This window comes from Aquarana catesbeiana, linkage group LG05 (assembly GCF_042186555.1).
Source record: "Aquarana catesbeiana isolate 2022-GZ linkage group LG05, ASM4218655v1, whole genome shotgun sequence".
NCBI lineage: Eukaryota > Metazoa > Chordata > Amphibia > Anura > Ranidae > Aquarana > Aquarana catesbeiana.
Window position 1 is genome coordinate 567,979,856 of NC_133328.1, and position 17,796 is coordinate 567,997,651.

At 41.1% G+C, this 17,796-nt stretch overlaps 1 protein-coding gene across 8 annotated transcripts in view; it reads left to right on the forward strand.

Annotated features, from left to right (window-relative positions):
- ESRP1 (epithelial splicing regulatory protein 1) overlaps positions 1-17,796 on the forward strand; it is a 103,581-nt gene that overhangs the window by 58,391 nt on the left and 27,394 nt on the right. For 4 of the 8 annotated variants that reach the window (XM_073631980.1, XM_073631981.1, XM_073631984.1 and 1 more), the window contains exons 7-11: positions 1,092-1,202; positions 4,471-4,603; positions 4,690-4,732; positions 9,166-9,467; positions 14,274-14,492. In XM_073631980.1, the coding sequence (XP_073488081.1) occupies positions 1,092-1,202; positions 4,471-4,603; positions 4,690-4,732; positions 9,166-9,467; positions 14,274-14,492 (808 nt within the window). Of the gene's footprint in view, positions 1-1,091; positions 1,203-4,470; positions 4,604-4,689; positions 4,733-9,150; positions 9,468-14,273; positions 14,493-17,796 lie in introns of all 8 variants that reach the window. The other 4 variants (XM_073631977.1, XM_073631982.1, XM_073631979.1 and 1 more) reach the window with 2 other exon arrangements.

Sequence of the window (17,796 nt, forward strand, 5' to 3'; positions counted from 1 at the left end):
TAAAGTCCAACTTCAGTCAAAGGTGGGTGGTGGTGTTTTTTTTTTTTTTTATTATATAGTACAGGGAAGGACTAGAACCTCCCTCAACTTTTTATTGCCAGTGTCCTCATTTAGGATACTACTTTTTTGGCAAAGTAATCTTTATTGTAACCTCGACTGGGAGCTGTGGCCTATACCAGGTAGTGTTCCAGTCCATATGATGATTAACATGAAATGGCTCTTGTTCTCTAGTCCCTAATGGACAAGTAGCCAACCTACACAACTGTGGGTAGACTTTTTTTTTTTTTTTTTTTTTTTTCTTCTCAACACTATGGCCTATGGAGAAAAGATGTGCATGCTTCATATAATATCTAAGTTTTAACCCTTTTCTTTGACTGAAAGAAAAAAAATGTAGGGGGGAAAAAGAGCAGATTTTTTTTTTTTTTTTTTTTTTTCAAATCATTCTGCAAAGTAAATCTCCCCTGTGGTTTGAGGATATCCACAGAACAATGTAGTGTTGAAGTATAAAAACAAGTTTGATATTCTTTTAGGGCCTCATTTATGTTGCTCCAATTTCAGCTGTTCAGCCCATAAAAAATAAAAATGTATTTCCTCCACCCCCACTAACATCTTGGATGGAGGAGTCTTAATTGTGGTATCTCCAGGTGGCTACTGACATTGCATAACAGTGATTTTGCATTTGATAGGATGCAGTCGCTGATTAGCCAATAGCTATTCACCCGACAGTCGTTTTTAAAAAAAAAAAAAAGAAAGGAAAAGATTTTTGTCAAGCTGGGTCATGCTTGCAAGGGCCCCCTTACCTCACAATTTGGCTGATTTCACAGATCTAACCAAAATGTGAGCCAAGTATGAGAGCTTGTCTGCAGTTATCTAAAGATTCCCATGGAATGCCCAGGTGATTTGGTTGGCTTTCTGTCTACAGATCCCCTAAAGCAACAGGCAAAGTGTGAACATCTTTTGTTGATTACTCAAACTTTAGACAAACTTAGGTTCACAAAGTGGTTCATCAGTACGCATTTCAAAACTGGTTATTTTACAATATCGAATGTATTCAGTAAAGCAGATTTCAATTATCTTATTTGGTCCTATAGCAGCAAACTGGAGACAATTGATGATAACGCCATTATCCGAGCCCGTGGTCTGCCATGGCAGTCATCTGATCAAGACATTGCACGATTCTTCAAGGGTTTAAACATTGCAAAGTGAGTGCACAGCCCTCATAAACGATCCTCTTCCCTTACATTATATCCTCACTTCTGGCTTCTTTATTCACATTTAGTTATTTTGTTTTTTCTGTTTTTCCCAGTTGGGAAATTGCCATATCTTAGGGGGTGATTGTATACACCCTGCGGTAACTCAGGTAAGATTAGCACAGGGGTCAGGGCAGGGTTATGGTTCTTTTGGTTGAACAAGACCCCGTATTGTAGCAGTGTGTGTTGTTTTCCCCCCCTGAGCTGGGTTGCTGTATCAAGAACATTTTCAATTCTGTCACTTTTTCCCTTCTGGCGTAAATTTTCTTTTGGATTTCACGGTAGTCTGAACTGCCATGATTTTATCTCTGCATGTCAAAGCTTTATGGTTGCAGTGAACATGTTTTTATTTTGCTGTTGGGATGTCTGTTTCTTTTGACAGTGGGATAGGGTTGTCTTCAAATTAAACTGGGTATTGCACATTCTTATAATTTTCCAAGAGGTCCATGCCTCTAGGTTTTGCACTGCTTTGGATGGGTAAAGGTATAACTCAATGTTGGGCCTCCTGTGAAAAGTGGACCTTGATGGTCTAAACAAAATTTGTTTTCTTTGCCCATAGCAACCATCTAAATCACTTATTTCCTTCTGCATCTTAAGAGGATCTGTTTTCTTTTGCATTTTAAATACAGAGACCTAATCAAATTTAAGAAAGTTCTTGTTACCCATTGCATACAAATTTTCTTACTTTCCAAACATTTAATGGAGAAATGGTGGTTGCAGTTAAAATGGTTGCTGCAGCAAAGAATTTTTCTGTAGCACACACTTCATAATAAGGGTCATTGTTTTAAAGGAAAGTATTCTTGTTCGCAGTAGCAACCAATCAGCTTCCAGCTATCCTTTTGCAGATGCAGCTTAGAAAGACAGACACAGGCTTGCTCAATAAGGAAGTGCAGATGGCAGCGGTTATTAAAAGAGTAAGAACCAATCAGAAATTGGCTGATATGACTACAGTTAACTGCACATTCATTATTCTGTGCACATCTTATTGAATAGACCAGATATTTGCTGGTATGGGTGCAAAATATCTTTTTATTTTGAACGCTTTTCATTCATGAGGCTCAAAACAACCTGTTGTTTTCTGGCAGTTGTGACACTAAGGGTGACCCAAGCAGGGACCAACACATCCCAATGGTAACAATCTGTAGCCTGTTACAATGACTCATCGTAAAACTAACATCAAAATGGAAACTAGCACATCTGTACATTGGAAATGCCAGTTTTATTAAGATTGCTCACATATTAAGAAATATTTGCACACTTTTTTGTTTTATTAGAGAAAGTAGTCAGCATTTCACTAGACATGAACGGCATTGTACCAACATCTAGATGTGTAGTAATGTGCCTTTCCAATGACCACACATTTTTGGTTGCACAGTTCCAAACACCTGTATATGTATATGTATAAGTGTAACATGCATATATACATATTTTTCACTCCTTTATGGTTATGGAACCATGCTGAAACCCAAAATATGATGAAGCAAACAGCAGTGAGTTTTCTTCTGAAATCCTGACATTTTACATGCCTAGATTCAGGCCTTACTGTACCATCAGCTGCAGGAGAGCCACAGGTTTCCCAACATTGATATTTCTTTCTCATTCATTGAGGACTTAAGAATTCAGAAACTGCTAGGTTATATCACTTCCTACGAGGGGATTGGACACTGTCAAATTGTGGGCCAACCCTGTATAACCCCTTTTACTCAAAGCATGCCTCCAGTTTTTTTGTTAGTCCTAAGAGGATGGATGCTTTTCTGCTCTGCTGAGAAGTCTTTTTGTAGTCTACTATTTTTTTTTTTTTTTTTTTTTTTTCAAGCTACCCGCTACATTGATGCTGAACTGGTCTCCAAATGCAGCTATCCGGATCAGGCTTTCCTCCGCCTGATTTTGGTGTGTTGTAGATGTGCATAGCTAGTCTGGAATGTGACCTTCAGGAACTGGGCTCTTCATTGTGGCACTTTCCAGAATTCAGTGTACTGGTTGTTGGCTGCACAGCGCTCTGCAAGTCCAGAGCTGTGGCACAGCCCCCAGGTGTGACCTTGTCTCTGAAGGCTCATTCAGTGAGTAGGCCAAGCACTGAGAGCTATTGCCTTATTAGGACCACTGGGTGCACCTTAAAACCTGGTTGTGACTATTGAATCATCTGTTGATGGTCCTATAATGCTAAAAGCTAGGCAAGCTACTTCCAAAAACCCTTATAACTGCACACTGGAGGTGTACTTCGCCTGGTGTGAGAAAAGCAACTTTCATCCCAAAAACTTCTCCGTGAGATGAATCCTAGTCTTTTTGCCCTTAGCCCAATCAAGCGTCAGATTTAAGTTATTGCAAATTTTAACTGCTAGTTTCCCATTCTTTAAGACTTTTTTTTTTTTTTTTTTTTTTGAGTGCTCTGTTGTAGTCTCATCCATGCACGCCTCTGGGATTCTGTGGTATCTGATTTTTAGTTCTCTGGATGTTCCAGGAACCATCATTTTCTGATTTACTCACCAGGTTCTATTGTTCATTGCCATAACCTCTGTGAGACGAGTGTCTGAGCTGGCAGCCTTATACTGTAAAAAAAAAAAAAAAAACCCTCCTGGTTTTACAGAGTGAGAAGGTGGTGTTGAGGCCCAGATATTTGTCCTTTCTATGTTGGTTTTGGCTTTTCACCTCAACAGGACATCTTTTATTGTATTTATTTTTATCCCTCTGTCCATCTCCAGTCTATAATTGGATCTCCCTCAATTGTCCGAATATAGTGTGGACTGTGATAGTTTACTTTGCAGCCACTGTGTTAATTTAAAAGGCTGGCTCTCCGTTATCCCTAATGGCTCCTGTAAAGAAGAACCTGCTTCTGGTTACACAATTTCTTGGTTGCTCAGACAGATCATCATCCAAGCTTATGTCTTAAGAATCGGGTTCTACCCTTTCCGGTTGTGCACTCTAAACCCCGAGTGCTTCTTGGGTTTTTTCGCAAGGTTTTACTAGGTAGATGTTCAGGCCTGTTCTGTGCTCTTGGTATGACTTTGTCACGAAGGCATGCTGGGAGTGTCGGGTGCTACTTGGCTGGCTCACAATTTTTTTTAATTTTTTTTTTGTTACCAGTGTCCAATTCTTCTGTAGTTAGCAGTATAACCCAACAGTTTTGGATTTCCTGTTTTTCTCCAATGGACTCCTAGAAAAATGATTTCACAGAAGTGCAAAAATCTTTCTGACTGCTGTCTGTATGTTATACGTGTAGGGGTGGAGCGGCCCTTTGTCTCAATGCACAAGGGAGGCGGAATGGAGAGGCTTTAGTCAGATTTGTGAGCGAAGAACACCGAGATCTGGCTCTCCAGAGACACAAGCATCACATGGGAAACCGATACATTGAGGTATGTGTTGCTGCAGTATGATGTATGGCTGTTCACTGCTTTTTGAAATAGAATAGCACATAGCATTGTTTTTTTTTCTCTTCTAGGTGTATAAAGCCACAGGAGAAGACTTTCTAAAAATAGCTGGAGGTAATTGTTACAAGAGGATATAAACTATACCACTTAATTAGCTGCAATGTGCCTTGCATGTAAAGCACTGGTGGGACTGGGATATTCTTAGGAGCGTGGTCACGTCAACACAGTTTAGTTCTGGAAACTGAGCTGTAATGCTAGCTTTCTCCTGCCAACAGATTATTGCAAATTAGTTATTTTGCCTGAATCTACAATGTTGTAACTTTTTATGTAAAGGCCGGCTATGCAATAACTTCATTGTAACATCTTTCTTGTGCCTATTAATTAAAAATAAACATATATTCTTTAAGTAAATTGCTACATACTTCCCAAGAGTTATGCTAATAGTTAGATCATAGGTGTGCACAGCCTATTGCATTAGGGTGTGCACCCCAAAGCTCAAATACATATGCATGTGTATATGTACTGATGGTGTCAATAGGGCAGTGGACAGTGTCAGTAGTTTTATTTTTGTTCTTTTTAAATTTATTTTGTAACATATTTTTTTTTTGGATGAAATATCAGTGGTCTAAACAGGGGGGAATATACACCACACAAGGCGATTAGGGTGTGCCCAGGCACACCCTGTGCGCACGCTTATGGATTAGATCCATGTAGATGAGTGATTCCTTACCAGGAAACCTGTACAACACAGAGGCTGCCTTTTTGCTACGCTCCTCCTGAAAATGCTAGTTGCTTGGCTGCTACAGTAATTCTTGTAAACTGTCTTGCACTTTATTTTCGATTGCTATTTGATTTTGTGGCATGCTTATTTTGAGTCAGTGGCTCAGCACTGGAGTAACTGAGCAGGACAGCCAGGCAATTTGGATTGGCAAAAACAAGTCCGTGTTGGCAGCCTACATATTCTTTTACAGTTTTCATATTTTAAGGTTTATCATACACCTTTAAAATGTGACTGTAAAATTCCCTTACATCAACCAGCAACTGTGTAGCAGGGGGAACTGCTTAAAGCAGAAGTAAACCCATCGATTAAACAGTGTTGCATTGGATGTGCTCTTAACCAAACTGTCAAACATCCAATAGCTGGTGTCAAAACGGCTCACATGTGCAGCATCATGGCATTGAAGATCAAATGGAGGCCAAGATGGCAGCTTCCTTGGCTGAAAATGATACGAGGGTTTACTTCCACTTTAATTGACTATCAGTTGAATGAATTGTTTTGGTAGGTCTTATTACATCATTTTGGTAGTTTGAAAGGAGATTCTACACTGGTGTGTGTGTGTGTACGCACACATGCGGAGCTTTACAACTTGTGGGTGGCGGCATTGGAGTGGGAAAAATGGTTAAGCCACTCTAACCTGTATACACATCAGCACTGCCTCCTATTGTAGTGTCCCCCTCTGTGTGTGATTTATAAAAATGCTGCAAATACCTAATTTCACTGCCAAGATTGCGATCACATGACTGACAAGCTTTCGCCTTTCCTCCTCTGAGATGCAGCGGGCAGGGCTGAGATTCTCCTGCTGATGTCAGTCTGGAGGAGAGGGCTGGCTGGTCATGTGATCGCAATTTTGGCTCTTAAATGAGGTATTGACAGAATTTATAAATAAAATCATTCAGAGGGGGACACTGCAATAGGTGGCAGTGCTGATGGTGTATACAGTTTAGTGTTATGAGAGCAGGAGGAGGGGGGAGGAGGACAAAGGAGCAGAGAGGATAGCAGGCCGCAGATGAGAGGCACATAAACTGTCCACGGTGTCTGGTCTCAGCAGCCATGATACACCGTGGTCAGTTTACAGATGGGTGGTGAGAAACTGGCAGGATTAGCTAGGTTTTTTTTAGGTGTTACTGGGGAGCCAAATGACACTGGACAAGCACTGTCTCATATAACTTACTTTAAAGGAGCAGGATCCACTATTTTTTTGGGGGGTAAACAAAAGCTTTAACTCTTAAATTGGGACTTTTAAAAATCTAATCCAAATGAGGGTTATCAATTGCTTGCAGGTGATTTCAAAAACGCGTCACAAAATAAACCAAAGCTTTTAAATTTTGAATATGTTCAGTAGGTTCCTGAATGTAGCATTATGGGGTAGATGGTATCCATATCCCCCCCCTATATTTTACAGCTGTAATCTTAAAGTGGATGTAAATCCAATGTCATCCTTTCTAAACTACTGCCCTAGGGGGTTATCTATAAGGATATACATGCCTCCTGCATGTATCTTTACCTGTCAAATGTCTCCCCGACCCGAAAAACTGCAGATTCTGTGGGTGGGTCTGTTGTCGGTGGGTGGAGTCGTGATGTCAGTAGACTCCCCGCCCACCTCTACACTCCCCTTGTCAATATTCATTTTCTCCTGTGTATTTCTTACTTCTGCTATGATCTCTAACATCCAGTGAAAAGACAGGAAAGTAACCACATGACTTCAGCATGCCAAATCATGCTGAGGTGTGAAGCAGCCAATCCTTGCAGAGCTGCTGAAGAAAGGAGTGGGGGAGGGAATTAAAAAATAATGCATGTCTCTTAGGCTAGTGCACGAGATGTAAATCACCTGTCACTCACAGCAAGGGGGAGGATTTGACAATTTTTCTCAGTTTGTCAAGAATTGTTTTACTGAACAATAAAAGAGGATTGCTCAGAGATGGATTAACTCTGTGTGGCAAGACTGGGCTCAAATGATAGGAAATCTTATACTCTACAGTATGATTTATATATATTTATATATATATATATATATATATATATATATATATATATATATATATATATATATATATATATATATATATATATATATATATATATATATATATAAATTTCGGGTTTACATCCACTTTAACACAAATGTTTAAATATATTCATCAATAGTCACAACAGATATAAATCCACTATTTTTTTTTTTTTTTTGCAGCAAATGCCTTTGCAAACCCAGATTTTGACTTGACTTGTAAAAGTAGCAATGTCCTCTTCACTTGTGCTACACCTAATCTGAGCAGAGCTGTGGGAGGGACGAGCAGCTCCATTCACTGCAGGCTGCCTGAAGAAAACTACAGGAAGGCAGATACAAGACGAGTCACCGTGCATATAGAGTTGCCACCTCATCCCTTTAAACCCGAACACATATGAATTACACAGGTTCTGTGGCTGATTAAGGTGGTAATTAAACTCTGTGCCTTATCTGCATTTAATTAGCCTCAGAACCTGTGTAATTCATGTGTGTTCGAGTTTAAAGGGATGAGGTGGCAACCCTACGTGCATATGAAGGGCAGGCAGTGGTGACCAGTCTTGCATGCAGAAAATTCCGGCACCTTCCCCAGCCCCCCAAATACTTAGCCGCATCTTGATCCAATGATGTGCAAAAGAACAGAGGATCTCCCACCTCATTGGCTCAGACAGCAGCATGAACCATTGTCCATCACATGCAGTCAGGATGGAGCGGGGGGCAGAGCCGAGCTGCGCTCTTGTGTGTCAATGGACACGCAAAGCTGGCTTGGGAGCAAGCCCCCACCTGAGGGGGAGGGGCCAGGAGTGCTGCTGGGGAACCTGAGAACTCATTGCACGGGGCAGGTAAGTATAACATATTTGTTATAATTACAATAAAGTTTCTCCCAAGGGCTTTTATGCAGCAAAAGAAAAATCATCACTATGTATCGGCCATACCTTAGAGGTGAAGGGGTTTTGAACATCAACCAGAGAAAAATGAAGATCAAAAATTCAGAACGGTTTCCTGGCTGTCAACACCATAGGAGCTCATGTGGTTTATGTTCAAAACCCCTTCATCTCTAAGGTATGATACCTAGTGATCAGTTAATGATATAATGAACATGATACAATGCGATTATGCAAACCTTCTAATATGTTTTCAATCCAGATGTCCTCATTCCCCTGAGGAAGATTCTGATTATTGCATCGAAATGTGTTGGGTTGGGCAGGTACTGTTCTGGAAATTCCTATAAAAAAATCTGTTACCTGCCTTTTTTGTTTATAAGATATCATTTATTGTAATTTGAGGTATACCAGAGCCCAAATTTTAAACCATATTTGAATTTTAAGGTTTGTACCAATAAAATTATTATTAAATATATTTGTGTTTCTAGTTTGATATTTTTCTTTTGCTGTATAAAAGCCCTTGGGAGAAACTTTATTGTAATTTATAGTATTTAACAGGGCGAGCAGCACTATTTCACACAGGCTTATGGGTACCTTTTTAAACATATTTGATATAATCACTTTCAAGCTGGGTTACTGAAAAAAATCAGGAAGATTCTGAAAGGAAGACTGGATATTTGTTTTGGAAGAATATCCATCTCAGGTCCATGTCTGAGCCAACCTCTGGTGAGCCAATACCTAAATGTTGGTCCTTAACCTCCTAGATGGGTATCATTAATATAGCTTATGCATGTAGTTTGTCTGATGCATTAAATATAGAAGAGTTCAGCCAAAACCTTCAGCTAGTTTTATGTTTTAATTTTAGTTTCCCATCTCGTAGGTACATCTAATGAAGTGGCTCAGTTTTTGTCCAAGGAGAACCAAGTGATTGTACGCATGCGGGGTCTGCCCTTTATTGCCACCCCTGAAGAAGTGCTAACGTTCTTTGGGCAGCACTGCCCTGTGACTGGAGGCAAGGAAGGAATATTGTTTGTTACCTACCCTGACGGCCGGCCGACAGGAGACGCTTTTGTGCTGTTCGCCTGTGAGGAATACGCACAGAACGCACTGAAGAAGCACAAGGACTTGCTGGGAAAGCGATACATTGAGCTGTTTAGGAGTACAGCAGCAGAGGTGCAGCAGGTATGTGCAGATTTTAGAATTTCTACCCTAGCCACTGACTGCTTTTTTGTTTTGCATTTATGGGCTAAGATAATAAAAAATCGTACATTTTAGTTGTGTTAGAGATAAATTGGCCAGTTTTATACTTTTGCATAGTGGTAATGCAATACACTGGTTAACACAATGCCCGCTATAGCAAACCATGGTGCATTGCATTGTCATTCATATAGAATGGCATCTTAATGCACATAAAGATAGAAATTACTGCACTTGGGTAAAATAATGGAAGGACAGCAGCTAGCATATATTGTGGGCAGCAATGTCATTAAAAAAAAAAAAAAAAAAAAAAATGCAGCGCATGAACGTCCATTAAAATAAAAGTAGAAAGTACATCATTGCCGGGAAGCACCTAGAATGTGAATGACACTTGTCTTGCAGGTGAGCAAAAATCCTCCTTAACAACACCACAATAAGCCAGGCCTCTTAAAAAAAACTTTTAAGCAAAATAGAATTAATCTCATCTGGCGCTTCCGGAAAAACGATCTATAATAGAATTTAGCAGCTGCTAGAATAAAATAGAAAATTAAACGCAAAGCTCTAAAAGTCCATAGATGTAATTCACAAGCTATAGCAGCGCTCTAAAAATAAAACCATGTTCAATGGAAGATAATATGCCCTCTGAAGAGCAAGTCCAAAGTGCATTTAGGTGATCCTAAAGATATTTATATGGTGTTTTTCCAAAGAACAAGCACCCTAAACCGCACCACATGAGACCGCTCCCCTCAAAAATGCACTCACCAGAACAATGTTATAATGACTCCTTGTTACAATGATGTATCCTTAGCCTGTAGCAAGCCTGCATCTTCAGTCAGCATACAACATGGATTACTCAATCAGAGGGGTGTTCGTTTTTTCTCGTTTATCACCAACTTTTAATTCTTCTTTGCAGCCTTCAAATTAAATTGCATAATATGCATTGTGTGCAATAAAGCCTTCTGAAAATCTGGAACTAGAGTTCCAAGATGGACTCCACTGAGGCTCCGGGTTACTTCGTACTCTTCATCTGTCAACTTCAATCAAGCAGATCATCATAATCATCAGAGCACACTCATCCCCTGGATGTCCCGAGCTGTCTCTGCAGAGGTCAGTGGATTCCGGGATCAGCTCGGCACCGTTTGCTATCCACATGCAAGTGATGCAGCTGCATGAGGGCCCCTTCCCTAACTCGGCTCTGTGCCTCTTGCAGCTGCATTACTTGCATGTGGATACCGGTGCTGAGCTGATCCCGGAATCCACCGACCTCTGCAGAGACAGCTCTGGACATCCAGGGGATGAGTGCTCTGATGATCTGCTTGATTGAAGTTGACCGATGACGAGTACGAAGTAACCCGGAACCTCAGTGGAGTCCATCTTGGAAAACTAGTTTGAGTTTTTCAGAAGGCTTTATTGCACATAATGCACATAATGCAATTTAATATGAAGGCTGCAAAGAGGAATTAAAAGTTGGTGATAATCGAGACAACAAACACCCCTCTCTGAGTAATCCTTGTATGCTGACTGAAGATGCGGGCTTGCTACAGGCTAATGATGCATCATTGTATCAAGGTGTATTTATAACATTGTTCTGGTGAATGTGTTTTTGAGGGGTGCGGTGAAGGTTGCTTATTCTTTGGAAAAAACCATATGAATAGCTTTAGTATCATCTGATGCACTTTGGACTCGCTCTTTAGAGGGCATATTATCACCATTGAACTTTGTTTTATTTTTAGAGCGCTGCTATAGCTTGTGAATTAAATCTATGGACTTCTAAAGCCAGGCCTCTTGTCCTCAGGAATGGACCTCCAAATTATAGGTGGTCATAAACGCCCAAACACCAATCTGCTCTGCATCCTATCTACCGCAGACTGCACCAACATGGATTCAGTGCTGTGGTCCCCTCTCAAAAAATCTCTCTTCAGATTAGAAAGTGTAAGACCAAATACTGCTACATGGTGTAGTATGTCAAAAGCACTTGGAGTTTATTGTAACAAAATAGATATACTCACACAGAGGATAATAAAAACGAGCCTGTCATGCAAAAAATGTTTTGGATGGTTTCAAACCAACAAGATGGCCGCGGTCCAAAAAAATCGCCAAATTATTTTGCATCAAACGCTTGTTTTGACATCCTGCACTATGTAGCGGTGTCTGTTCTTACACTTTCTAATCTGAGGAGAGATGCTTTGAGAGGAGACCACGGCATTGAATCCATGTTGGTGCAGTCCATGGTGGATATGATCCTTAGCAGATTGGTGTTTGGGAGTTTATGACCACCTATAATTTAGTGGTCCATTCCTGAGGGTAAGAGGCCTGGCTTATTGTGGTGGTGGAGAGGATTTTTGCTCACCTGCAAGACAGGCACGGCAATTCATCTCAATTTTATGCCCCAGCCAGGCTTCAGCCCCGCCGCTGCGTCTCCATCAGCCGCTCGGAGTGCCGATCCAAAGGGATGATGTGGGCAATGTGACAGGAAGGCAGACATTCGGAATGCAAGGAGGAGCCTGACTGCTGCCAGCACCAAGCTGGGGAAACGTTTTCAAACGCCGCTAGAGCCATTTCAGGGGAGAGAAGAGTGCATGCTCTGACCTCCCTCCACTCTCCTGTTCCTGCTGTCGCTCATTGGGGCTCGTTTGTGTGTCAGCGGAATACAATGTCCTAGAGTCTCCTCTGAGTGATTGATCCATGGACACTGAGCCAAGTCAACGTGGTGTACACAGACGCCCAACATCACCCTCCTCCTCGGACAGGGCTCTCCTCTATACCTCCCCTCACTTGAAGGGTTAACTATCTGTTTGCCCCATGCAGAGTGTCACCTACCTGTGTGTGCCCCCCCCCCTCCACCCACCTATATTTACACTTCTCCAACACAGCCACCAGGGACCCCTGCACAGCCACCAGAGGCCCTGCATAGCCATCCGAGACCCCGAACAGCCATTTGAGAAGAAAGAGGTGCCTGAATTTAGTCTTGCCTAGAGCAGCACAAAACCAAAATGCACCACTGCTAACATGTATGTGTTATCGCGCTCCACTGAGGTCTGCAACCAGACAGTATAAATATCGCACTTGTCAGAACATGGGATAACTTGTTACAAAATGCTACAGTTATGCCAAGTAAACGAACTTAAGCCCCATACACACTATCAGATTTTCTGCTGATTTTTGTCTTCAGATTTACCAAAACCATGTAGTACAAGGGCCTGCCTGATTGCATACAAATTGAAACTCCTAAGGTTTGACCTCCATATTATATGGTTTTGGTAAATCTGAAGGAAAAAATCAGCAGAAAATCTGATAGTGTGTATGGGGCTTTAGACACTGCTGTCAGCTTGTGTTTAAAATGAACATAAAACATGGCTGCATGTGGTACAATGTGGGCCATTCTAACAAGACCTTGACAAGAGCAGAAGGAATAATTTTTTTTTTTTTTTTCCCCACCTTCCACGTCTGCTTGCATAATTACTCTATTAATGTTTAACAATGTTGATGTAATGCGTGTGTTTTTTTTTTTTTTTTTTCCTCTTACCTTCGACCACGTGAATTCCAACACTGTGTAAACACAACTAGGGGATGCACACTAGTTCTAAAATCTACTTGCTGTCTTACTAGGAAATATTCTGTACAAAAATAAATGACAATAAATATATTTTGAGTGTTTAAATATTTTATACGCATTCCTCTGATGGGAGAGATGTGGCTATTTCCAGGTAAGCCCAGTCTGTTCATGCTCTACATACACCAATCAGTTATGTTGTGACCACCTACTATAACCTTTCGAAGCATGGATTCAAGTAGAATTCTGAAGGGGTGCTGTGGTATCTGGCACCAAGAATTCTGAAGGGGTGCTGTGGTATCTGGCACCAAGCTGTCAGTATCGGATCTTAAAAGTCCTGTAAGTTTCGAGGTGGGGGCCTCCAATGGATCGGATTTGCTTTTCAAGCACATCAAACAGTTGCTCGATTGGATTAAGATCTGGAGAATTTGGAGGCCAAGTCAAAACCTCAACTCTTGTGTTCCTCAAACCATTCTAGAACTCATCAGACCAGGCCACCTTCTTTCTTTGCTCCGGGGTCAAGTTCTGATGCTCACGTGCCCATTATAGGTGATTTTGGCAGTGGACACACCCTGACCAGTCTGCGTCTGCACCACCCCATGTGCAACAAATGGTGATGCACTGTGTGTTCTGACACCTTTCTGTTGGAACCAACATTTAACTCTTTCAGCAATTTGAGTAGCTCTTCTGTTGGATCGGCCAACCTTTGCTCCTCACCTGCATCAGTGAGCCTTAGCAACCCATGACTGTCGCTGCTCTACCTTCCTTGGACCGCTTTTGGTACGCTCTGACCACTGAAGACTGGGAACACCCTTCAAGAGCTGCAGTTTTTAAGCTGCTCTGGCCCAGTCGTCTAGCCATTACAATTTGGCCCTTGTCAAAGTTCAGATCCTTACACATGCCCATTTTTGTTATGCTTTCAACATGTCAACTTCAGGGACAACAAATTCACCTGTTGCCTAATAGATCCCAACCACTTTTGGGTGCCGTTGCCATGGGAAAATGCTGTTTGCTTTACCTGTCAGTAGTCATAATGTTATGGCTGATCAGTGTAAGTCCTGGGTTGGGAAAGCTGATTAGTAAAAAAAGGACATCTTGCAGGAGTGTCTTCATGTATTCACATGTTACAGCAAAATCACTTTTTAACTGTGGAAACCATTTAATTTTGTTAATTTTGTGTATGTATGTGTGTATCTATAGGCATCTTGTAAAATGTGCACATACAATTTTGTTTTCAGGTACTCAACAGATACTCTTCTACACCACTTATCCCTCTTCCAACACCGCCCATCATTCCAGTACTACCTCAGCCAATTTTCCCTCAAATCAATGTCAGAGACTGTATACGGCTGAGAGGTCTTCCTTATGCTGCCACAATAGAGGATATCTTGGAGTTTTTGGGTGAATTTTCTGCTGATATCAGGACACATGGAGTTCATATGGTGCTGAATCACCAGGTAGATTATCTAATTCCTCTTTAATAAATCTACAATACAAATACCTTCATGCAATGTTTATCCAGCTTTACTCAGTTTTACACTGTTATTACAATCCATGTGCTGAGCACTATTGGGGTTCAGTCTGCATGGTTGATTTGGGCCATATGTCGCTAAGAATCGGCCTGTCATTGATTTGTACTGGCTGATTGCACACACTTGTGCATGCTCACTGCAGAGAATGGTTGATTCTTGGCAGTGTACAGCCCAAATGGGGGGGGGGTGCGCGCGCAAGAAGTAGAGCGTAAGGCTGGACCACCTTGTAGGGTTCTGTTGTTGTGTCTGTCCTTATTGAACATTCCTTGCTTTGCAGATAGCAGTCACGTAGGAGACAGATTCTAACTCTTCCCCAAAGTGCAACTCCATCCAAAACATTTAAGCATTTAACAAGCCTCTATGGAGAATTTGATAACTGTAATGATATGAGAGATTCATTTAGTTGAAGTTTTGGGGCAATAGTCAACAGGATGTACTTTCTAACCTGTCTGAAAATTATTCTCGAGACCTGCTCCTATAGACATAGTATTAAAAATGGCTGGACCAAAGAGGCATCTGCTTGCTTCTTCAGTCATCAGAATTCAAAGGCAATGCTTTAAAAATTTTCATGATTCAAAAATCTGATGTTGCACCACTTCTGGTGGTGGTCCCCTTACACTTCAGTAAGTCAAGGTATCAGTCACCTTTCTAAACTGTGCTTCCAATTTGTAAAAAAACACTTCTTGTGTCTCCTGACATAAGTGACAATGTCTTACTACATGGGGTACTGCAATAGTCATCCTCTGAGCTCTCAAGTTGATCAAGGTCGACAACTGCTCCAAGAAGGATATGGTGTGGTAGCATCTGCCAGGCCGTAATAAACATTATACCATTAGCTTCTAAAAACAACTGATGAACTTTAAGAATTTTCCCTGTAATAGTTATGCCTTTACTCAAATTAGGTTTACTGGGACAAATATAGAACTATAAGTTCGCCAACTTTGTAGGTGCTTTCAGATTTTATGGTCTGTAAACAGATTATCATAGGCAGGAATGCTTCAGCTCAGACAATAAAGCTGGGAGGCTGCTCTGCCACCTTTCCCAGTACAAAAAAACAATGCGGGGCTATTGTCTGGAGCTGTCAATGTACACATCCCTGTGGCTCTAAACACAGGCACACAGCCTCTACTGTACAACTATGCAGACAGACGAAGAGATTACCTTATCCAGAGTCACAAAGAAAAGAACCTTCACTGGACAACTCCCATTTACTTAAGGATAAGAACTTTTAATCATTTTAATATCCTGCCATAGTTAACACTTTGGTCCATGTTACATAGTGAGTAGTCATGAAGGGGGATGTTGGACTGCTTTTAGCAGCTAAGGATATTTAACTACAGCTATCTATTTTTTTTTTTTTTTCTCCCCTTCTCTTTTGCTGGCCCCTTAGATTTCTTCTCTTCCTGCCCTAGAAAGTGAGAGTGACCTGCAAAGTGAGGGGAGTTCCTCTCTTAGGCAGTTGTCATCAAAAAGGTGTTTGCACTGCAATATGTACGCTCTCCTCTTTTTCTGATGGCAAATGTAGGTTTTCATTGACTTTATCCTAGTGACAGTGGTCACCTGGACAAATGACGAGGCTTAATCTCCCCAACACAAGCCACTTTGATAGAAACAATGTCAGGGGTTCAAATAATTTCTCCACAAAAAAAAATTTGGCAACATGAAGTTTGTTTCCTATGGGTCACTTGACTGCATTACTGGATAAACCCGTTTTGTAATCCCTTCCTTTAAAAACCACAATAAAGCTCTACTTGGTCCAAACCTCACCTTTTTTGTAATACTTGCCCCTGTTAGATCACAGGAGTAGCCCATCCCTAGAATTAGAGACTTCTGATTGGTAGAATGCCAATAGCGGATAGAGTTACTACATCTTGGAAAGCATGTGCAACATTAACGGTTGACATCTTGATTACATAATCCAAAGATTATCACGCAGGGCTGCTCTAAAAACAGCAGCGAGCCTAGGGCAATAACATGAGTATGGAGTATCAGGATGCTCGCTACACCCAGCTGGGCAAAATTATTGGTTCATTGTTTTATTCAAAGGATGTCTACGAGTGGTCTTCTCAACTGGTCTGTGATGGTGCTCATTAGCACTAATGTCCAAAATCTACTCCAAAAGACTTTTATCCCCTCTAACTGCAGGTGATGGTCTGATTCCCAGTTTCTGGAAAAAGGCTCAGGTTGGGCACCAGGGACCTACAGTGTTTAAATATAGTAAAAAGGCTAGACTGGTTATAGAACATTACGGGTAGCCACTACTGGACAAACTTGGGAGTATTGTCCTTTCGTTAATGGAAATGGCTTTATATATAAGCCAGAAACACTATATTGTTAAAATTATTGGGACAACTGCCTTTACACGCACACTCCTAAACCTTGTGGACAGCCTTCCCAGAAGAGTTAAAGCTGTTATACCTGCAAAGGGTGGGCCAACTCAATATTGTACCCTACGGACTAAGACTTCATTTAAAGTTGTGTGAAAGGGAAGCTGTCCCAATACTTTTGACAATATAGTGTATATATGCCAGGCAATATTCTTAAAGTAATCAGCTACCTCCTGTATTTTGCATTTTGGGTACACTTTAAGGGAAAGGGCTCCTCCTATTTAACTGATGCCCCTTATATACCAGATGACAGTGATAGTTGCTATTACTGTACAAGTGTAGCACAAAGTTTAACTAGTCTGAAAAGAAGGTATCTGAAAAGTTGGAGTTTTTCCTTCCCTTGTCCGTCACAACGGTTTTACCTAGAAAGTCTGAGGTTTTGATTGTCTGTGGTCCTGCTGCAGAGATTTTCTGACAGGTGCTAGTCATTCCCCAGTTGGCTGTAGTGTTTTTATTTTTACCATCTGTGTTTTTCTATTTTAAGCTAATTGAATGAGGTCTGTCAGTGTGTAGACAAAGCCCATAAAATTGAATAATGCATATGGTCTTAATAGGTCATTTAAAGTATATTCTAAAATACCTTGATTTATATATTTAAGTGATCACATGACCTCTGGTCTCAGCTGCATAAGAGGCTTAGATGTGAGGTGGAGACTGCAGGAGACAGAGAAACACCAGTACACTGATCTTTCCAGTAAGGAGCTGTGCTGGGGATGTGTGAGCAGAAGTCTCCCTTCTACTTTGAGTACAGCTGCCTATACTGCAGTGGTCAAAGAAGCAAACTAGCCACACTGAGATGGATGTGTTTACATGCCTAGCGTGGTCAGCTTGTGTGAAATACA